General features: G+C 41.1%; 1 protein-coding gene across 1 annotated transcript in view; it reads left to right on the top strand.

Moving 5' to 3' along the window:
- UVSSA (UV stimulated scaffold protein A) overlaps positions 1-24,067 on the top strand; it is a 73,127-nt gene that overhangs the window by 11,211 nt on the left and 37,849 nt on the right. The window contains exons 6-8 of the mRNA XM_018554757.1: positions 1,568-1,677; positions 3,237-3,365; positions 21,624-21,723. Of these exons, the coding sequence (XP_018410259.1) occupies positions 1,568-1,677; positions 3,237-3,365; positions 21,624-21,723 (339 nt within the window). The remainder of the gene's footprint in view (positions 1-1,567; positions 1,678-3,236; positions 3,366-21,623; positions 21,724-24,067) is intronic.

Here is a 24,067-nt window from a genome sequence, read left to right as displayed (position 1 = left end):
CCAAAAGTGTTGTTTAAATTACAAGGGGAGGCTAGTGGACTCAGTCACCTCCTGGCTTCTTTTATGGCATGGATGCTCATGCAGTGAAATCTCTCTCTGCCATAATATCCTACTGCCCACCTTTTGTATGTTTCATCTCATCATGTTGCATTCTCTGTAATAAAAAATAAATAGGAATTCCAGCAGGGAGTGTGGTAACTCCTTATAATGGACACAGCAGGTATGCAGACCTGAGTGCAGTGTTCTCCCAACAGAGTGCCTGGGATATATGTAACCTTCACATAGCTTTCTAGCATCAGCAAAGAAATGACATTTTGGGTTTGTATAGACTGGCCCTTAAGGTGCCCATACACCTTACGATTATCGGACGAAACTTTTCGTCCGATGATCGAATAGTCGTAAGGATTTTCGTACGGCAGCCCCATCCTGCCCCGATGATCGCAAGATTAATTTAACCGTAATTAACGAAAAGCACCTGGACGAAATGCGGTAATTGATTTGCCGTGTTTTCGTTAGCGTAAGCGCAGTGTAGATCGTACGACTTTTGACGGACGGAAACGCCAGCAACCTTACGAAAACCGTACGATTTAGCAAAGTTTTCAAACATGCTTGACCGTCAAAAGTCATACGATTGTACAGTAATGTCGGTCGGGCACTGCCATGCACACATACGATTATCGGACGAAAAGTCGATCGCATACGAAAATCGTCCGATAATCGTAAGGTGTATGGGCACCTTTTAGGCTAGGTTCACACCTGGACGACTCCTGACAGCGTGGCAATCGTGCACAAAACCGCGTGGATAGCAGCGTGCTCACGGAGTCGCCCACTGCAGCCAATCGCGCTGTGGGTGCCAAGATTTTCTAATGGCACCCCAGTCGCGCCGGGTGGATTGCGCAGTTTTAGAAAAAAGCTGCGCGTAGAGTATCGCAAAAAAAGGTACTTGTACTCTTTTTTACCAACCCCATTGAAATCAATGGGGCCGCGTATCTCGGGTGTCACTGCGGTGTGAACCTAGCCTAAAGCTTACCCTTAAACATAGGGTAAAGGTCAGGCGCCCAGAGCATACATGCCCACAGCTATATTTAAAGTTGAATTCCGGGGAACATAAAAAACAATCCTTGCCTTTGGGCTTCCTCTGTACTGCAAGCGTTAAATGCTCGTGTGTATAGAACATGACAGTTTAGAGGACCTTCGACCATTGCAGCAGAGGGGGGAGAGGCTCCAGGGACTGGTCTAAGAGCATGCTGGCTCTGAGGATTGGGTGAGTATAACTTTTTTTTTTTAAATGTTCTTCCCTAGACACAAATGAGCACTTAGCCCTTGCAGTGCAGAGGGTAGCTCCACTGCAAGGGTTACTAATAATTTTCCCCAGAGTTCTTCTTTAAGGGGGAGACTTATTAACATGAATGGTCTGGTGACAGAGTTTTTTTAATTAATGTGTACTTACTGAATACACTGTACTGTAGTTTCTTTTTAATGGCTGCTACTTGCTTTTATGGCGCCGAAAGGATGGGAGACTTGGCTGTTTGTAAGTTAATTGTATGACCTCTAACTTGTCTTGCAGACCTTAAAGTGAATGAAAATGAGGACAATACAGATGTCGTGAACAACTTGGTGGATGCTCATAAACTAGCTAAGAACAAATACTGGCCCTCCGTACAGTCCTGGATACAGGTATCCTCCGTCACCCCAACCCCTGCTAAATATGTAACAGCGATGGTGTCCATTATGTTCTGGGTACTGCAACTGTATACAATCACTTCATCTCTGAGGCTTGAATATGATATACTTTATCTAACCCTTTTTTCAAGGTTTTCCAAGCCAGTGGTAGCCCACTGCCATCTGAACTCTCATCTAGGGTCTGGAAGGGTGGGTTATTATTGCACAGAGGAGTCAAATGTACTGAGCACATTTAGCCTGGAGGTTCACTCTAATTCAGACTATGCATGTAAATGATAACATTCTAACAATGCAACGGACACTAATTTACACATCCAGGCCAGGATAGTCTGACATTTTTGGTGAGTGAAGTTATAATGTCAGCACTGGGTGGGCATTTAGCCTGAACTTAACCTGTTGTGGTTTGGGGGACAGGGTTAGTCCTAATATGTAGATGCCAAGAAGGATTGCAGCCACTTCCTACTCTCTCAAGGATTCTGGTGGTAAGTTCCCAGCACTTGAGTTCCTATCTCTACCCACTTGTTGCAGCTGCTAGACTTTCTGTGTTAGACTTTCATTCGTTATTGATAATAAAGGAGTTAGACTGGCGTATTATTTGCTCTGTTGAATGTATGAAAGTCCAACAGGGAGTCCATAGAACAGGGCTGGATTAACCCCAGGGGCCAGGTAGCCAATAAGCCTTAAAATTTACAGCCGGCACCCAACTTTTTAGGTTTTCACTAGGGATGCACCGATACTTTGCATTTTTTAAAATAAATTTTTTCATGAGAACTACCAGGGTTGCAGCGGTTGCAGCTGGGACCTGGCTCTTGGCGCTCCACCACTGTCCTGAAATCATTAGTCTGTATTGTTTTAGAAAAACTGTCACATGACACTAACCAAAAATGTATCAGTACTCGTACTTGCTAAAATGGTATCGGTGCATCCCTTTATTTATATTTATAAAAACAAAATCATACATTCAAACAGGGATGTACAAATCCCAGGAGCTCCGTGTGCTCCTTACAAATGACAGCTGCCTCCTAACTTTTGAATTTTTCTCTAGTCTAGTCTTGGAGCTCGGAAAGTATCTGTACTTGTACTTGTACCGAGTACTGTACTTGGTATCAGTGCATCCCTAGTTTTTACTAATTGTTGTCAATTAAAGTGACATTAAAGGATAACTTTTCCCCTCTCTCTTCCTGGCACTTCCTGTCCCACGGTGTCTGTGCGGGTGCACACTGCTGGGCTGCTGCGTTGACTTACCTTGTGTCTCTCCCCGTCTCCCGGCCGAAGATCTGAACTGTGCATGCGCCCGCCGCAAGATCCTTTGCGGCCGCCCGTGAATCTTCAGATCTTCAGACGGAATTGCACGGTGGAGACACACCATTCTTGGATTGGACAGTCTGGCTCCTCAGTTGGACAGATGTACTCTGGATTAAGTCTCCTGCCCCTATTCTAAATTAGCGTTTTGTTTAAATAATAAAGACCCTTCTAAAATGGCCTTACTTTTCTTGAGTTTTGTGCTCATTTACTGCACAATGACATTTTTATGTGTTGTTTGTTCCCTTTAGGTTTTTACAAAGGCTGGAATTACTGATGACAGTCTTAGATGTGCCATTGACCTGAAAAACAAACTGGAGACTGCAATAAAGAAGCATAAGGAGATGAACATTGAGTGCACAGCTAGAGAAGGGAAAGCGGTGAGTGATTTGACCAGAAGGAGGTATAATCCAGTCTAAATGGGTGATTTTAGGCTGATGGATCAATCTGTGATAATAGAGCTTCCTGTGGTTCAGAGTTCAACAGCTAAGGCTATGCTGTTACCAATGCACCCTCTATCACATACTTGGCTTGTCATATTGTATAACCTTAATGTAGTACTCCCCGGACCCCCAAAAGCATGTAAGGAATCCCACAGGCTGGATGGGTTAGCATTTCACCTCCAGGGGCTAGTTCTGGGCTGGTTCTAAGGTGCTAAAGTAGGTTGGGCTCCAGTCACTGCAAGGTGTTTTAAAGAATTTGTTCTTCATAGCAGCGCAATCGGAGAGTTTGATGATAGCTATGTAATGGCTGTTGATAATGGCTACAGACACCCAGGAGAAATATAGACTCCAGACTCTATGTCCACTTCCCAGCTATATAGTGTAGAGAGCCTTTAAGCCGATAGTATGTAATAGAACCTCAGCTTGTTAGCAGATTTCTACATGCATTCTCCCAAGAGAGTCACCATGCCCTTGCAACGATCAAGCATCTACCCAGCTTCACCCTCCAGCAGAGTCTCTCTCTCCACCTTGGGTCTAGTGATGACATCACTGTGTCTCAAGAAGTATTTCTTAAAAATGAAATGATTTGAGTGACAAATTGTAATTGCATGTTGAATGCATATACTTGCAATTCTGTCGATCTTCCACTTCTCCATTCAGTCTTTACGAGCAAAAGTCAAGCCTTGGGTGAACATCTTCGTCAGTGTTTTAGCTTACACAGGACTGTAAACGCCTGATTGGCCCAGCACTGTCACATGCTGTACATAGCTGAATACACATATCTTAATAGTATTATGTGACAAAAACATGCACATGCTTACCCATTACCCTTTCCGAAAATAAGGTGAATTTGGCTACTAGATTTTAAAACGTATTTATAGTCTGCTAAATGGACCAATTTCAGTATACCCCGGATAGAAATATCAGTTTACTGATTCATTTCACTTGTTTCCTAGAGTTATGGTGTAAATCTTGAAGTTCTAAAGGGGACCCAACACGTTATATCTGATTGTACAATCTCCTTTAGTGAGGACCCACCTGACTGTATGTAAATTGAATGGATGTTTTAGACAAGCTCTCACACTACATAGGGGTAGGTAATCCTAAAGGCAATTGTAAAAAGATTCTGCATTCAGACTGATTGCCCATTAGAGTGCATTTAATACCTTGCGTTGGGGTATTGCCAAACCAATTTGATGACGCTTATACAGAGGAAAGCCAAGCTGAAATATAAATGTCAGTTTGCTTGCCGAGCACTAGAGGGAGCAATGTGCACATATAATTGTATTTATAGACAATCCTCTAGTCTACATCCTTCCATTGCACCATGCTACACTTTGAATGTCGTGCTCTTATGGCGTTGGGTCAGTTTAGTCAATTTTAGGAATCTAGAACTTGCTCCCACAAGATGCGTGAATTCAGACACATAAGTGTGAGAATTTGAGCACCTTTAAATCCACATTTGGATGGGGCATAGGCACGTTAATGCATAACAAATACGGCATGAAAGGCCTTTTGCAACACGCTTCTGTGAATGGGCGCTATTGAGAAGAGTGGATTGTCACATGCCTGTGTGATTTTTCTGGTTTTAAATAACCACTTCAGCCCTCATAACTGCACAGCCCTTATGGACCAGGGCAATTTTTCTATTTCAGCTATGGTCCTGATCATTCAGCAATACGTTTATCTTTACCTGACTCCCCATTCACATTTAGGCGTTTCGTAAACGCGCACAAAAGTCTGTGGAATTCGTCAAAAACACATAATGCCGTTAATTAAGGGCACCCTAAACGATCTAGGCTTTGGCAATAATGTTGTCTTGCAAACATTTTTTAAATTCTCTATATGTAATCTATAGACAAAAAATAATGCATTTTTGTTTATTTTGGACAGTGTTTTTTGTTCTCCCCCCCCTTGATGTTTTCTGTAAATGTTTTATTTTAGTTGTGTATGTAAAAACACAAATGTACATTTTAATCTATAACTTGTTCTTTTTAAAATTACACTACAACAATATTTTTGGTACAAAGAAAGTTATTTGTAATTTAAAAAAGGCCCCCCCTCCCCCATTTTGTGCAGATTTGTTTTTGAAATCTGCACAAAATGGGGGGGGTGGGAGGATATGAAAATAATATTAACGATAAAGTAAAAATAATAGAAAAGCAAAAGAAGGAGTTAGTTGGGGCTGATTAGGATCACACCTTTGCATATGAATGAAACAGTAAATACAATGAAAACATATATTGTTACAGTGCAGTTGGCAAGTATCTTTTTCTACACAGGAGTGACTGCAGTTTGACAGTTTTCCTGCTTTGTTATACATGGCAGTTTCTGGCTGTCAAAATTACAGCCAGTAATTGCTGGTTATAGCAGCAGAGGGAGAGGCAGTGAATGCAGGAGAAACGTCCTAGAAACTTTGTTAAATTTTTTGGAGGATTCCTCTCCTACGTTTAAAATCCTCACTTGGTTAATAGCTAAAATTGTGCATTTGTGTAACATTCTTTTTATTACCTTTAGGATTATTATTGTTGCTGTGACATGTGTGACATTCTATAAATAACATTATTTTGAAAGTGAACCTGTAAAAAAAACAAACTCCACCTGAACATATAATGAAAATGCGCCTAAACATAGCTCAGCTTCAAAACTGCGCATGGAACTGATCTCTAGGTTATGAGATATAGACAAATTAAATGCAACTCTCTGCTTTTTCTATAAAGTTCGCTCTTGACTCCAAGCTTCTGTTTTGATATTAAATCCTAGCTCATTAACTGACCATAAACCTATTTCCTGCCTTTCTAGTTGTTTCATTTGGAGTAGGGCCATACATAGGGCTTGTATTGCTCAGAATAGTGAAGTTTTCCTTTTATTAATTGTTTTCATCATTTTCTTACTGTATTCATTGTCACATTGGGTAGCATTGTGTATTTTGTCAGTCTTGTTACATATAACTTCAGCTGTCTATGTCACAGGGTGACAACGCTGCTGTGTTAGGGTTTAATTTGTTTGTCACTAACTAGTCTATTTAAAAGGACATGTCCATCTAAGACTACCGTGCCTGTTAGTGCCGATGTAGCCGCGCATCCTTGCTTTCTCTCCTCCCCGCTGGGCGCTGCTCTGGCTCCCAGTGGGGAGGAGAGAAACTGTCACAGGCGGCCGAGCTCTGCGGGAGGAAAGCGTTGTAAGCGGCCGGTGTCTCTCCTCCCCTCACCGCTCAGTCTCCTGTGACAGATCAGAGGAGAGCAGTGTGGGGGTGAAGACAGCCAGCGCTGTCACAGGAGGCCTGCCAGCAGTGCAGGGGAGGCGTCAGCTGTCAGATCGTGCTCTCCTCCCAGCACCCCTCCCTCACCCTCCTGTGACAGCGCGTCAAGAAGCAGAGCTCCTGTAACATAGACAGCTGAAGTTATATGTAAGTAGACTGACGAAACACACAGTGCTACAGTTCATCACCCTAGTCTTAGATGGGCGTGTTTGTTATATGTGTGTGTGTATAATAATATAAAATTATATCGTTGTTATAGTAGCCCCCTTGCCACAGTAATGATGTCCAATTAGAAAAAATAACAAAAATGGAAAACCTGGTCCAGTATTGTGTGTGCACGCTACCCATATATCTATCTTGATATATATCTATGTATATTTATATTTATTTTTTGAGACAATAAGGGTTTATGCTTCCTTCTACCTACAACACATGCAGATTAGGGACTCAGAGTCCTCAATCTACAACTAATCTGGTCACTGAGCTGAGCACATCTGGGTTCAATGTAAGCAGAGAGATAATTTCATCCTGAACATGTGGGCAGCGCTCACAGAGGAGCCTGTCAAGCGCTGAGGTCAGAAGCAAGCAATAGTGATTGGGTGGCGGTTTTGCTAAACATAGAAAAGCTGGCTGCTATTATCAACTCACTTTTGTATAGTTACAAATGCCTATCGGACCCCCATTTAAAGTAGTACTAAAGTCTCATGCTTTTGTCATAAAAACACTGGTACGGAGCAGTGGACAATAAATGCTTTTCAAGAAGAAGTTCAAAGACTCATACAATTTGACATGTTTACCACCGCTTGCCGCTTCCCTGAACTTCCGGCTGGGAGTGCGCACTCATCGCTCCTTTGAAGGTTCCCTAGACCCGCCCCCCCGAACTAAATGCCATGATCCCCTGCGTACCCTCTCTCCTGGGGATTACATTCGATGCTGCCATGTGCCGCTGCGCATGCGCACCCACTCTAGCCCGCTCCAGCTGCCAATGTGCATGAACGGTTGTCTCCATAGGACCCCACGAGAGAATAGAGCTACTTGCAAATGGGGAAGTGGGGGCAACGATCCAGGGAGCCCACAAAAGAACATGAAAGGAAAGCTTTATCAGTGAGACAAGCTGCATGCAATGGATGGGATACAAAATTACAAAAAAATAAAAAAACTAATTTAGGATTTAATATCACGTTAAAGTAAATGGAAAAACAATGAATCAATTGGCTCAATCAACATGTAATTAAACTTTGCAACCAGGGGGAATCAGAAAAACAAAACCCAGCACTGATGTATCAGAGGGAGTATGTGCGTATGTGTATGTATTTGTGTGTAAATATAAATAAATATACATACATACATACATACATACATACATATATATAGATATATATGTACATATAGACACACAAATAAAAATTGTTTAAATCTGCAAAGTGCGCAGCATTTTATTATGTAAATATAATCCATGGCTCTTTTTTTTCCCTGCCCAGTTGGTTTCCTCTCTTAGATTCTTGTTTTCTAATGACTCCAGGTCCATAATCTAATATGTGATAGAGCAATCAGAAATCATTTAAGAGTCAAAACAAAGCCCTTTTCCCTGGAGAGGAATTAGCATCTCTCTAGCTGATAGGATCTTTTTTTTTTTTTTCTCCTGTTTGTAGCTCTAATGCATTTGGGCTCCATATCAAATTCAGTGAAATTGGCCATGAAATTCATTGCCCTGTAAATAAAGACAATTCAAATGATAACAAAACTGTATGCCATTCCATTCAGGAATATACAGGGGGTAATGAAAATGAATGTTTGCAGTTAAGCTCTTCAGTAAACACTTTCTTCTTGCTTTCCATTTCTTCTCATGATTCTTCTATGAATTTTTTTTAATCTTGTCTCTGTAGACAAATGTATGTATTAAATCCAGGCCCATCATGGAGGTCCATCAGTGGATTCCCATTCTTTGTTGTGCTCAATTTACTGGAGATTTTACTCCTTTTTTTCGTGCAACAAACAAAAACCTATCTCCCTTTTTTTTTTTTACTTTTTCACTTTTAAATGTTTTTCATAGTTTTATATGATTTCAAAGAAACATTCCATACTTTTTTTAAAGATTATTGTATTATTTTTTTCTTAAAGATAAAACGGTTAGTCAATGTAAAACATAAAAAACAGGATTAGTACTATATTAATTAAAAGATTAGATTCATATTATAATAGTAAGATTAATAGTAAGATTAATATTATCAATATTGTCTTAATACAAAATGTTACATTGTGCACATTGCACAAAACATTGCAAATATTTGTACTCTCATAATTGGCTAAAATCGAATTTCTTTTTTCTTTATTAAAACAAAAGACGTGATATATGTGATTTTTTTTTTTTTTGTTCAATCTTATGTGACATTGTCAGCTTTGTTAGTGCTTGGAAGTTCACACAAACTTATATTTCCACGTATTACTAGCACTGGCGCTAAATAGAACAGAATATAACATTTACTAAACATTCATGAAGAATTGACTATCCTTACTGAAATATTAATTAAAAGAAAGAACATTTTCTCTAAGAAATGCAAATTAACCCCCCCCCCCCAATATGCTGTGAGATATTATTCTAACATTCATCATTTAAACATCTTGTTTTCTGTTTTATTCATGTACTGTTTCATAAATCTAGAAACACCAACCGAATATTTTCTATCATTTCGTTGGTAATATCAATTTTGTTTTGCAATTTAAAATTAGATTTACTTGGCATGATTTACTTGTCCATTATATTTGTACGCTAAGTTGCCAAACTCTTAACTGTAAATATGTATAATGCGCAGCTTCAGAAATGATCAATTAGTGTCTTTCTATACTAATTGTCAATTGTTCTGTCTATTTATTTAATGGCAGTGGGAGCAAAAAATTTAAAGTATTGTTTTTTGTTTGTTTTTTTAAATGGGAAATTATAGTTGGCATGAAATAGTGATTTGGACTGAACTAGTAACCTAGAAAGAGGTTTCATCGGTGGGAAGACCCTGATTCAGATTGTAAAAATCCCAAAGTTCCTGTATAAATGTATCTTTCTAGCTGTATAGGGGAATATTTGAGTTTTAATTCAGATGAAGCACTATACATACATTAATGTGGACCTCCTCTGCCTCGGTGTTGATGTGGTTAAGTTGGTTCAGCAGTCCATGAATTTTGTGTTGCTCAGGTGGAGGCCTCCCCTCTCTGGGATGGGGTGGGGTGGAGGAGCTTTGGCTGAGTAGATGCACATGAGATATTGGCATGGCAGAATAATTTGCAAGGCCTTTCACCGCAGGGTATTAGCATATAAATAGCAGATGCGATGGCCACCATCACAGCTGAGTACATTTAATTTTTAGTTTATAAGACAGAATGGGTTTTTAAATGCACAGCCATCAAGCTGGCTGAAAGACAAATGAAGTTGAGGATTCACGTGTCTGAGGACGTCTTCTGTGTCTTTTAGCTTGTTTATGTCAAGCCTGGAGGTTGTCGCAGGACGGGCAGATCTGGTTTTGGCCAAGGCAGAACATAATTGAGGTTTGAAAGCTAATTAAAGTACATGTCCTCCCCAAACTAATTTTATTTTTTCTGGGGTGGAGGTCAGTGGGGAGGGGGGAGCTTGTATGTAGAATCATCCTGACCGTTCCTATCACAGCAAATTCCAGCGCAGTGATGTTCTATCTAATACGCTTGGTCCTTTCTACAGTACATTGGAATAATGTGTCGGCCCCATTGATGTCAGAAGGGATTCCTCCAAACCCATCTGTTATGAGACAATAGTTGAGTTCGTTTTCTCTCTGGCCTATTGTTGAATCTCATCATAATGAGTTTATATTGCTTTATTGGTCTCTCTAAACTGATTAGATGGGATGTTTTCCTGGTTTTTATTGCACTACAGGGCTTAATTGTCATTTCATGGCAAAGTCCTATTAGCGCAGAGCAGGATCATTGTCTAAGACTGCAGTAGCTCCATTTAATATGTATGAATGTTGTTGCAGACATCTTATACAATCTTTAACACTTATTATTCTACAATGTGGTTTGTAGTGTTTATTGGATCGAAAGGACATAGTTAAAGGAGAACTATGGCCTAACCCTTTTTGGCCACAGTTTTCTTCAGGGTCACATGCTAATGTCCTCCAGTGACCCAAGACTCAGTATATAGCACACTTTATGCCGAGAGCGCAGAGCCGCGCCACAGCCGGGATGGATCCCAACTATACTGTCGAGATCCACCCCGCTGGCTGATTGACAACTGGCTCTGCCACTGTAGAAGCACAGCCAGCTGTGCCCTCCCCATCCGTTCCGCCAGTCAGTGCTAAAGAAACGAAGAGGGGAGGGGGGGAATCCCTGCGGGGAACGATGACTGATAGTCACCACTCTCTGCAGGGAGAGGATCGGGGAGTCATCGATCGGCAGTGTGTGTTCGCTCACTTCCCGATCTATAGAGAGCCGACCTGTGATGGCTTCAGTGTGACAGGTCGGCTTGAATAGTATGTATGTATGTATGTATGTATGTAAGTATGTTTAGTAGTAATGGTAAAACTGTGTGATAAATGGTTAACGCTGAACTCTAGGCAGATAAGAGGTGTACAATTTAATCCAGAATTTTCGCGTTGGGGCACCGGACGCGTATTTACGTTTATAGGCGCGTAAACATTTTGGGGGTTTTTTTCCCCTTATTTTATATGTGATTTGTCCAATGCTGCAGTGCCGTCCGTCCGTTTTTTTACTACGGGCGGATGGCAAGAGGTTAAAAGAAGACATAGAAAGTTAGCCCGTACATTATATTAAAGTGACACTAAACTCAGGAGTTAAATCTTAAAAATGCATTCAGGTACCTTATCCATGAACAATACTGGACCTTATTTGTGTATCACTCAGCTGTAGATCCTCATCTCTGAATTGGTGCTGACACTGTCCTTCCTTCTGGAGGGTGACTACTTCTGTTCCCCATGATCCCTGCTGTGTGTTGTAAAGTAGTCACCGCTCCAAGCTCACTCCTGTGATGGACTACAATCTCATGTTTCATTTACTAATTTGTATTGAGATTGTAGTCCGTCACAGGAGTGATCTTGGAGTGGTGACTACTTTACAACACACAAAGAGACCATGGAGAACAAAAGTAGTCACAATCCAGAAGGAAGGACAGTGTCAGTGTAAATGGAAGGATAGAGGAAACTCGGGAACCGGAATTTTTTCTCTCGTTTCTTTTCCAGAGATTAGTTAGAGGGGGAGAGATGGGTGTGCCGTCAGAGGGGGTCTATGTGGCATTGTTGGTGGTAAGGGGAAGTAGGGACAGTCTGGAGTTACATTTATTTTTGAATACAGCATGGCACACCGCTGCTTTTTCAAAGTGTATGTCAAGTTTCTAGTTTTGCGTGGAGTGGGGGAGGATAACGCCCCACATCCTGTCCTGCTGACAACAGTTTCGCCAGACAGGAATTAAGTTAAAATCTGCTACAGGGACACAAAGAACATTACAAACCTAGCCCTCTCTTACTCTACTACAGAAAAGCATTCGTATATCTGTCTGTTTTGCTGTTGGAGAGTTCATCTCACTTCATGTGCCCCTGCGGCACTCACAAAGTCCAATAGAATTGATATTTGAGATCGATCAGCTGCTCCAGGCAGATGATCGGTTCTCCTGCACATGCGCAGTGAGCCAATGTGCCCTGGAACAGCCGACAAAGCGATGGAATGCTTGACCTAATTTGCGGTCGCACATTCCACCGCTGTGAAACTGGACGAGATTACGTTGGAATCTATGACCAAGTCACGGGTCACAAATTCCAATGTAATCACAAACTTTGATAGAACACAGGGACTGATGTGACTGTGCAGTATGTAACGTGTTATATAAATTGGCGGCGCTATATAACTACCCCTAAGATAGGTTCATGAGATGGCATTCTGGACCAAATAATATGGCAGCAGTATATTCTGATTGGGCAGAAACGCCAACAAACAGCATTCTACAATCTTGTTCATGAACTGGCTCATATTTACTTCTATATATGTATTTGCTGTACAAGCCATTTTGTATTTTAATCTTATAAATGTCTACTTTCCATTTCCATCTGCAGCCAGCTAGGATTTCTATCAACAGAACAATTAGAGTTAAAACTTATAGGGTTATTCACAAAAGGGTGAAGAGTTTAGAGAAGGCAGGAGAAGTGAACAATCTAGGACCACAGAGCTGAACTGGAAAGTGAGCTCAATTGGAGAATTTTTCCAAATCAGTTATGTTGTCCTAGATTGTTCACTTCTCCTGCCTTCTCCAAACTCTTCGCCCTCTTGTGAATAACCCTGTTAGAATTTGTATTCTCCTTGTCATTTGGCTGAGCACCACTTCCTGGATGCGATTGGTCATGGAGGTAGTAGATAGACGGGGGTTACGCAGCAAAAGCTTCAGGAAGTTTACTTCCAGTGACCCTGTTTAGGTCGCTCTGGATTCTGGCTGCAGTGGATTACAGAAAACTCAGATGGACATCAATTCAGTTAACACCATGGAGTTGTAGTGTTTTGCTGGATATCATTAGTGACTGACTGTTTACACTTGTTGCTTGGAATTGCTCTTTAAAGCTGAATTCCAGCTAAAAATATGTATATATAATTACATTGATCCAGCTCGGCCCATTGTAAGTAAATATTTTATGCCTGAACGGGGATCCTTGAAATCAGTGTAGTAGCTGCAACAACATCAGAGCTTCACAGCATTTACCAGGTACTGTACTGCACTATGCTGAGTGACTTCCCCTCTGCTGTGAAAACACAGGGGGTCACAGTGGCCATTCAGCAAATTGCTGGTATTTTTCTCAATTAATACTAAGTGTTCTGTGATTGGACGAGGGGAAGTGATGTCACGGCTGAATGGGCCAAACATCGTTGTTGTAACAACAGAGGGGAAGTCGTTCAGCACAGCACAGTACAGGACCTGGAAGATTGCTGTAAAGCACTATAGCAGCATTGGCAGTGTTCTACAAGATGTTCCTGGCTCTTCCAGGTATACAATATGCATTCGTCTATTTGGTCGAGCTGGACCATTGTAAGTATATACAAATATTTATACCTGGAGTTCAGCTTTCAAACGTGACTCCTGTCAAACAGCTAAATATACAAATTCAGAAGCTGTTTTCCTGACAAAGGATTTGCATCCAGTTTTGAGATTTAAACAGCCTTGCCATTAGGGCTGCAACAACTAATCGACATAATCGATTATTGAAAAAGTTGTCAACTTTTTCAATAATCGATTAATCGGCTTCCGATCAGTTGGCCCTGTTCACGCCTCCACACACGCTGCGCGCCGCACCTCCTCCCCAAATCACGCTAACCGCTGCCAGACCCGCCCACCCGCATCCACGCTTTACACGACGCACCTCCTTCCCGCCTCACACTCACCGCCCGCCCACATCCACAGGGTTGCGGGGAGATGTAGTGGGGGGATGACAGCTGTCGACAGACAGACCCGATCTCAGAAGCAAGTTGCTGGAACACTGCTCAGGTAAGCCTGCACTTTCCCCCACATGGTGCTCTATAATGTATTGCTGGGATTTGTTGTACTCCTCTATAGTTGGTGATATTTTGCATTGCGCTCTATAATGTACTATAGCTGGGATTTGTAGTCCTCTATAGCCGGTGCCATTTTGCATTCATTGCTGTATAATTTTACACTTTCCATTTCACTATATTGCACACCACACTATTTTTTTTGTTTTTTACTTCCACTGCTCCAAGCTTGCTCCTGTGATGGACTACAACCTCAATACAAACTAGTAGTCCCATCACTGGAGCCATTTTTAAAAATGTATTTGATAGTTTTTCCGATTAACCGATTAATCGAACTTAATAATCGGCTAACTAATCGATTTTCAATAAAAAATAATCGTTAGCTGCAGCTCTACTCGCCATACAGCACAACCCTGTCTGGCAGGGCAGGAGACCCTGGCTTTCCTCCTGCTGTTCAGTAATAAAAGTAGGTCTTGTCCCTCCCCCAGCCTGTAAATGGACAGTAAAAGGAGAAGCGGCAGACTGATGAGCCCATTGCTCAGTTGCTCTTCACTCTCCTATTAGTATGTCCTGTATTAGCTCATGATCACCACAGGGCAACTGATTGGCCCCTTTGTGTTGCTTCTCCCTCCCATCAGTCTGACCTTTGCTGTACAGTTGGTTTCAAGTCAAAATCAGCTTCTTGCACTGCTCGTGTGAAAAATACATTTATTGATGTATTAATGAATACAGAGCTGGAAAAATATGTCTTTATATCTGCTTAGAGTTTGACTTTAAAGTAGGGCTGGTAATGATTAAAATTTTCGTGTTCGATTAATCAAATTTTTTTTAAATCAATTAATTTCGATTAATTATAACGCACATACAGATCCAACTACATTGGCCTATACACATACAGCACACCAATGAAGTCATAAAATGAACTATGATCACACTAATCCAGCACGTTATTAATCTCATGTGCCCCACTCATTATGGCCGCCGCTTGAGTGCGGCAACTCAGAATAATAACGTGCTGGATTAGCGTGATCCTAGTTCATTTTATTACTTCATTGGTGTGCTGTATGTGTATAGGCCAATGCCTTGGCTGGCGCTCGTGCTGAAAGTATCTTGGGCAAACTCACCGGCCCAAGTGACTCCGTCGTCTAACGAAGGGGGGAGGAGTCCGGTGGCGTCACAGACATCGACGTCACCTGACTCCTCCCCCTTCCCTTCGTTAGCCATCACGGATATCAACGTCACCAGACTCCTCCCCCCTTCCCTTCGTTAGTCATTTGGGGAAGGGGGGAGGAGTCCGATGATGTCGATGTCCGTGACGTCACCGGATCGCCGACGGGACTCCCGGCAGCCGGCAGAGAGGTGAGTGTTTTCATTAACGATCAAAATAATTTTAATCGATCAAAAAGTTTAACGATTAATCGAGAAATGATTCTTTATTTTCCACAGTCCTATTTTAAAGTAGTATTAAACTCTTATTATTTATTTATAACAGGTATTTATATGGCGCCGACAATTTTACAGCGCAGTTTACACAGAGCACATTCATATTAGTCCCTGCCCTCAAGGAGCTTACAATCCTGCCCTCAATCTCACATGTATACATACAGGGCCAATTTTTAGTCAGGAGCCAGTTAACCGTCCAGCATTTCAGCAGTGTCTTTGGAGTGTGGGAGGAAACTGGAGCATGCAGAGGAAACCCACACAAGCACAGGGAGAACATGCAAACTCCTTGCAGCTAGTTACCTGACCTGGACACTTGTTAAACTTTTTATAACTTTTTCAATAATTAATTCAGATTAAAAAAAACATTGCCCAGCAAAGTATTTCCTTACATTTTTGCCCAAACACTTAGTCTAGTCGTCATGTTTCAGAACAGCTCCAGCTCTCTCAGCTCAGCTTCCCTGAACTTCCTGTCCAGTTCAGGATCACAAGGGACAGAGCAATCTCTAGCAGCTGTCCATCTACTAGCCTGGAGAAGGGAGCAGGCAAGGGGAGGAGGACTGAGTTACCTTGCTGTGTGTTTGTTTGCAGACACACACAACTTACTAGCACACACAGGGGTGGCTCCATAGGACCCTTCAAGGGTCTTAAAACAGGATATCAGGGCCAGTGCTCAGGGGACCAATTGATTCTGCAGGAAACTAAAACGTTTAAAAATAAAGGAGCAGCATCCATTGTTAGTGGTTTTATCAGCATTTGCAATAGCTTAACCTTTTGACTTTACCATCACTTTACCTTCAGCTATACACCATTTTGGAGTTTCACTTTACAAAGGTTCAATATAACGTAATTTCATTAATAAACATGTATATCCTCATGTATCACTTCCCCCTCCTTTTTAGACTGTAAGCCCTCAGGGGCAGGGCCCTCCCTACCATCTTGTCTTGAATTGTATTGTGAGTGAAATGTCTTCCTTATATTGTAGAGCGCTGCGCAAACTGTTGGCGCTATATAAATCCTGTATAATAATAATAAGAATAATATGTACCAGCATGAAAAAGCTTTTTAATGTGATAATAGAAAACACATCAAGCCACAAAGGGATACACTATAACCTACGTTCATCCTATCTAGTGTCTGATATGTCATGACAACATGTATGCATGCCCTTTGCTGCCAGTGTCTACATCTTACTTAGAGTTGCCCTGTATGTATATATCTATTAGTGTAATGAGTGGTGACAGTGTAGCAAACAGCATTCACATCCCGGTCCGTGTGCGTCCACTAAAGGTCAAGGCCAAGGAGTTCCATGTATTACAATCACGCATGTCATCCCATAGTGCATACAGTAAGCATAACGTTTCATTAAAATGACCCCCACGTTTAGAAGCCCGGCAGCGCTATATGTTATGCATTGTAGCACCAAACTCGCAGCCACCTCCTTTTTTTTTTTCTTTCTTTTTTTTTTTTTTTAGGAAATTAAAACCCATAAATTCTGTTTAGTGTTGGCTATGCATGGCTGTCGCGGAGAGCTATAATGCCCCCTAAAACCTTGGGTTGCTTTTCACCTTTCATAAATTCCTGGGGAGATTCTATACAAAAAATAATTTTCAGCTCCGTGGCTCATTGTTATTCAAAGTTGATTGATCGTCGTCATTTACCCAGCGAAGAAGTTAAGTGCTCCTGTCATTTCGAAGAGTATAATTGGGACGTTTCACAGGTCACTGATAGTGGCAGGGTTTCCCTTTTGATTAGTGTTAGACTGATAACAAAAATTACAGTTTCCAGTGATGGATGGGGCCCATAGTGTCTAAACGCAGCGCTCGAGCATTGTACCTAAACAAAATGAATTTGCATCTGATTATGTGCTTAAAGAGTATAAGCTGGAAACCCGTGCTGCTTATTATTGAAGAGAGAGGGATACCAGAGAGAGGGATGTTGTCGTTATCAATACAAAGCTTTTCTTTTGGTATCTAAGTTTCCTTTAATTCATGACATATTTCTTTTTTTAAAGAGCACCTGTGCTGTTTTAATCAACATAAAGATATGGAGTAGGGGAGGTAGACCTGTAATTGGTGTTCCATTCATAACAGGTTTAGTGTATTCTGACGGTGGCAGTTTAATGCCTACTCTAGTCTTGTATGGCTCCATCCTCTTTGACTGGCCCCATGTACGGGGTAAGGTACTGGAAAACATAGATGTGATAAATTACTGAAATGGCTAAATACACAACTGAAGTACCTGCATGGGAGCAGTTTTACCTGCATACGTAGTTTTATTGATGATAATATTTTTTTATTATTTATTATTATTACCTGCATGGGAGCAATTTTACCGCATAGGTATTTTTATTATTATTACTTGTATGGGAGCCGTTTTACCTGCCTAGGTATTTTTAGTGGTAATTTTTGTATTATTATGAATACTATAATAATATTATTATTGTTATTATTATTTTATATAGTGCCAACAGTTTGCACAGCGCTTTACAAAATAGAGGGAGACAGTGCAGTTTCAATACAATAACATACAAGAGGATCTTAAAGGTTCTGCTCCTCAGAGCTTGCAATGTAAAAGGATTTTTTTTTTCCACTCCTGAGATTTACACATCCCTTTCAGACTACTGACCTGATCTTTCTCCACTGCAGCTAAGCAGTACAGATAGGTCAGCACCCTGCCCCTAACCTTTGATTGGACAATGAAGAAGAGGCAGTACACTGATGAGGTCATCCTTCTCTCCCCTCTTCTCCTCTCCTCTCCTGTGTAGCAGATTGTAAGTAGTTAAGGGCACTGCCTAACCCTCTCCCAGTCTTGTGCTGCTGTGCTAAGAAGCAAATAGCAAGACAGATTCTGGTACTTTTACTAGTGTTTAAAAATATGGCTTTTGGATAAATACTTAACTGCAGTAAAAGGTTTGTGTGTTTTATTTGTTGTTGTTTTTTTTATTTTCTTCCTCGAGTTCAACTTGAACCCTTATGCTGCAACATGCATGGCCAATATGTAGGCACATCAAACAAAGTTTTTGATTGCCAATTTCCACTGACTGAGTGATCAAAATAAAAGTGAAAATTGGTCAAAACCAACACCGTGGCAGTTCTAGATGAATTTCTTTGCTGGTTTTGGTGATTGGAAACTGGGGGAATGATTGCCGGTGTATGGTCCATTGTTTCATATGTATGTTTAGTCAGCCTACTGCAGGCAGTCTGTAAAGGTAAGAGCCCATGAAAGGAAATTATATCATTGAAGCAAATAAACTAAAGAAAAATATAAAAGACAGCCTTATGCCAAAGTTTTTAACAGGGGAACATAGGCTATTAGGAAACTTTGCATAGGCCAAATCAGTTTAATCCATCCACAGCAAGTCCTCCTGTGTTAGTGTTTTAAAACCCCAGTGAAAACATTTCTTCCCTCAAAAACGATGGATGGATATTGATAGATAGATAGATAGATAGATAGATAGATAGATAGATAGATAGGAGATTTCAGCAAAGGCATCCTCTATCTATTTAAAATACTAATTGCTGAGCTGTCATGCTGATCTCAACGCTCCAATAATTGAAGTCAATGACATGGAACATATTAGGTTTTCTGACGTTGCTCTGACTTCCCCTGCTGAATACTTGCAGAATGTATTGATGCCACAGAAAGCCAGGCAACTAGCAATTTCAGGAGGTGGTAAATTGCAGCTTTTGTATTTCTCGCAGTACCAGTTTCCTATCGTTTCTTTTTTATATCTAAGTTTGATCCTTGTTAGTGATGTGCAAAGTTCAGTGCACAGGAGCTTTGCTGAACACATGACAATTCATGAATCCCGAACATAGAGCCTAATCCCCATTGAAGTCTATGAGAGCTGAATCTTGTAACTTCCTGTCCCACTGTGTCTGCATGCGGGTGCACGCGTCCATAGACTTACCTTGTGTCTCTCCTTGCGTCCCGGCTGAAAATGTGAACTGCGCATGGCCCGCCCCAAGATGCTTTGCGGCCGCCCGAGAAATGTAACATTTTTTGCATATATCTACTGCTCGCTAGCAGTAGATATATGCAAAAAAAAAACGGAGGGTTTCATAACCCTTTAATGTCTTTTATTAAAAGAAAAAAGAACTATGTCCCAGGATGTAAATCCAATATCACTCACATCTTCTGGTGTTGTGGATCCATTGGTTTCAGTGTTTTAGGTGTCAAGCATGTAACAAGTGAAGTCGGAACTCCTGATCTTTGACTCAGAATATAACGTTTATGGCTGTTGCCTTACAAACCGCAACCATATTGGGGGTTGCCCCCAAAGTTTTTGCAAAACAAAACGCCCAAATGTTCTTTTCCACATATGTGACTTTAAGAAGGTGTCAACAAGAATATTTATCTGGCTGTTTTTGCTGTGCAGCAAGACTTAGGAATATATAATATATATAATAATAAATGAGATTAGAATTTTTATTAGATGCTTAGCCTGTCACAACTTTTATCTCTTTAATAATTTCAACTGTCAGGCCGAAATGAAAAAATTTATTTTTTTTTGCCAGTGGACAAGCAACGTCTTGCAGTTTTAATTTGGATAACATAAGTCTATTTTTGCCCTATTTTTTTCTATGCTTGTTCCACATTGATGATACTGTTGATGCAGATGGTTGTATGGTACAGTGCCACTGCACCCCGGCAAAACAAACATTTTTATTTTAATATTCTTGGCCTGCTTCACTTCCGGATTGGTTCATGATGACATCATCATCATGAACCAATCCGGAAGTGAAGCAGGCCAAGAATATTAAAATAAAAATGTTTGTTTTGCCGGGGTGCTGCCATTTCCCCCAAAAACCCCAAAAAATCAGTTTTTGACATTTGGTTAACATAAAATAAAAAATTAATCGTTAAATTATTTTCCGTTAAAATGATACAGTAATGGGTCTTGCGTTTGAATTAAATTCTGCCTTTGCCAAGTCATCTACAGTGGAGGTCATGATCCATTTTATTGCTATGTGGAATGCTTTGTGCAGTATAAAAGCAGCACGAAGTCTGAACAGTGAAGTCTCTGTATCTCGCCATTACAGATAATTACCTTTTTAGTGAACTTCTGCATGTCAAGAGTTCTTTATTTGCTGGTGGATTTTCCTTCCAAAGTGAATCAGCGCAGGTTGCTCTCAGAATACCCAAACAGGGTTGGCAGCTTATTGGCTACCGGCTCTGTTCGTTCAAAAATTTTCCGACCGGCTCCTTCAAACAGCTGATCGAGGGATGGCGGCTGAAAGGGTGCTAACAGCGGCACCCACTTTGTGAATTTCCTTAAGAACCGGTCGAAATTCGAATAGTGTATGACCAGCCTAACTCTCTTAGGCCAAACTGGGATTTGCAGTAACTTGTGCTGATTTGCAGGCAGGTAATGTTTACAGCAGACTTACAATCCTTCCGCTGACCTGGTGAAGGGTTTCTTTTTGGAGTCTACTTTTTCCCTTGTTTTCACATGCTAAAGGCCAAAGAAAGGTTTTCATGTTATTGTGCACCCATAAGGCTATGTTCCTTGGCTTTATTATAATACATGATCCCCATTGGAGGGTAGGCAGGGGACTCTGTAAGGACTTTTTTCCCCGGTTTATTTCTATCCATCAGTCTATGGTGAGAAATCTGGGAAGCAGATTGCAGGCTTGGAGCAAATCCATGAAACCTTGCTCCGCCACCGATCATTTAGCTGTCCTTGTAGCCTCCTCTGTCATCAAATCACTATATGTGGCACAGGACTCAAGCAAGTCAAAGTACCTTATGGTTCCTGTTCCTGCCTCGGAACTACTTTGCTATAACATATTATGGAGGAGTCACGGCACATGGTTCCTAGTTTTTGAAAAAGTTTCTACGTATATATGGGTATGTTGGCACTATGGAGACACCATACACAGTAGTTTTTGGGGTTTTTCTTAGGGTTATGTTTGTGGTCAATTTAGATGCATATGGAAGAGTTTGTCCTTTGACGTTCCACTTGTGTCTTATTATTTAAGGTACAAGCCAGTGACGACGAGGAGGAAGATGATTTTGTGGAGGTCCCGGAGAAGGAAGGTTACGAACCTCACATTCCAGACCACCTTCGCGCAGAGTACGGTGAGTTTGCCCAGCTGCGAGAAGCTTTATCCCAGCATGTTACTGCAGCAGTAAAGTAAATAAACAGCCATTATGAAGTAATAAAAGGATCACTAGTGTGCGTAATCTCTCAGACTGCTGCAAGGAAGTCATTACAGAGATAGGAAAGGCGCGATTGGCCGCAGATAAACAAATACTTTGTAGGGGAAGAGGCAGCCGAGACTGCGGGCTTATTTCATTCAGTCATGTAGCCGTGTAGTTTAAAGCCTGCCGCTGTTATGTGCACTACAAAGGAATATTTATAAAAGGATATTTATTTCCCGGGGAAGAAAAATATACCGCTTCACACGCCTCTCTTGTAAATGGCTTTTCCTGGCGCGCTCGAATTACAGTAAATCTGTTTAATTAAATCCCATTATAAGGAGTGATATGACACCTCCTGGCATTGTACAATTATACTCTCTCGAAGGTTTCTCCGGGGTATATAAAACTGAGCCATGCGAGGAGCCGCGCCACGCTCTTTATAAAGGCACGCACATTAGCTTTTTCGCTACCGGTAGGCGAGTAATGAGATCACAAAATATTTTAATATTAAGGCAAGGAATAAGGTAAACTCTACACAAATGGCCCCACTGTTATTATTTTAATGTACCAGGAATAAAATCTACCGTTAAACAGAGATGGCGGTTAGTGTATGCGGTAACATGTATACTAGATAAAACTAAAGAGTTTTTTGTTTTTTTTTCCCCAAAAACCGCTGCGGTTATAAGCATTTTTCCTTTTATATTCCTGATATGTGATGAGTGATTTGTATAAAGTTTGCACACATAGGGAGTATCTAAACAATGTAAAGATTTTATATATTGCTACTTACCAGTCCTTGGATATGGTGGCTGTGTTCGTTTTTTAATTTCTGGCTTTTTTCCTTTTACCTGGTGATCCCGCCAGTAACACACTTCGTGTTTTAGTATGACAACAACTCACTTGCCCTTCTATATCAGGACAACAGAAACAAGGTGGGACTACAGAACCCTGCCCTGCTGTAGTCCATAGAGAACTAAAGCTGGCCATACACTGCTCTATTTTGTTTGTCCAACCCACGGGCTGAACTAAAAAAAAAAAATAGAGTAGATTCCTTCAGTACCGCTACCAGCGCGTTGTTGGTGGAATCTCCTCTGCTTCTTTTGTATTTTCACATCGCTGTTAGAATACCCAAACACAGCCGGCAGCCAAAGAGCTGTTGATAGAAAGATTTTCTGACCGACTCCTTCGATCAGGTGATCGAGAGATGCCGGCCGACAGCAGCACCCACTGTGCAAGTTTCGTCCTTTTCCTCCAGCAGCGGCTGAAGTTCGCACAGTGCATGGCCGCCTTAAGTATTTTAAGTCAGCAGACAACACCCTAAATGATCAGCCCACAAGATTTCTGGCAGGATCAACAGTTTTTTTTTGTCGTTTACCAAACGGATATAACAAAATACTTTTAGTAGTATATTTCAAAACCAAAAGCAGCCAGATAATTTTATTGTTGGGGGTTCACATGCATTTTAACTGAACATTGAAAGACCCTTTTTTGCATAATGCGCAAATTGACCATTTAGTCATCATTCAGGATAATGGGTTTTATTATTTCAAACAAATGTTCTAGGTCGCTTGACTTATTATGTATTTATTTATATATATTTCTTTAGACGCCTTACCAGCACCACCACCACTTTAAACCTTACAAATCAGATATACAACATGTTATAGCATTTCTTCTAGCTGCTTCCTAAAAATCTACAGATTTGTATTGCTGTGCAGCTTGAAGGTGATTGTGGTCCTGTGGGAGCTGATCTAGATTTACCAAGACTTATTCACCTCCTAAATTATTGGATATAGTGTATGTATAGCCAAACCTATGGAAAAACAAATAGGGAAGGGTTAGAATAATGGTTGTCAACTTATGAGGTACAGGAGACCTTTAGTCCTTGACATCACCAAAGGACTGCACATACTGTTCAGTATATGTAATGCTACAGAGGACTGTCAGAGCTTGCAGACATCCAGAGGAAAGAATAGTCAGAGATGGGGCACATGCTAGAGGTGTGATTGAAGACATGATGATGGAAACATGTTACATGAGGCTAATAGAGATCCCTACTATTACCTCTTTACAGATCAGTGTTTCCACTCCTACTATAGACTGGTGGGGTCCAAGGATCGTACAACCATAGACCAAGTATCAGGGGCCTGCAGGTTGGGCACCAAGGGGCTATCACCTCTGTTAGATAATTTTTGCTGTCTGAGTCCCATTGGGGAGATTTCCCATCATTTCCTGTCCTAACGATTCAAAAGGAAGTGATAGATCTCTGTAAAGTCTGGAG

The sequence above is a fragment of the Nanorana parkeri genome, unplaced genomic scaffold (genome assembly GCF_000935625.1).
Source record: "Nanorana parkeri isolate BGI_ZX_2015 unplaced genomic scaffold, ASM93562v1 scaffold172, whole genome shotgun sequence".
Taxonomy (NCBI): domain Eukaryota; kingdom Metazoa; phylum Chordata; class Amphibia; order Anura; family Dicroglossidae; genus Nanorana; species Nanorana parkeri.
The sequence above is the reverse complement of the archived record's forward strand: the minus strand, read 5'-3'. Positions and strand labels throughout refer to the sequence as shown.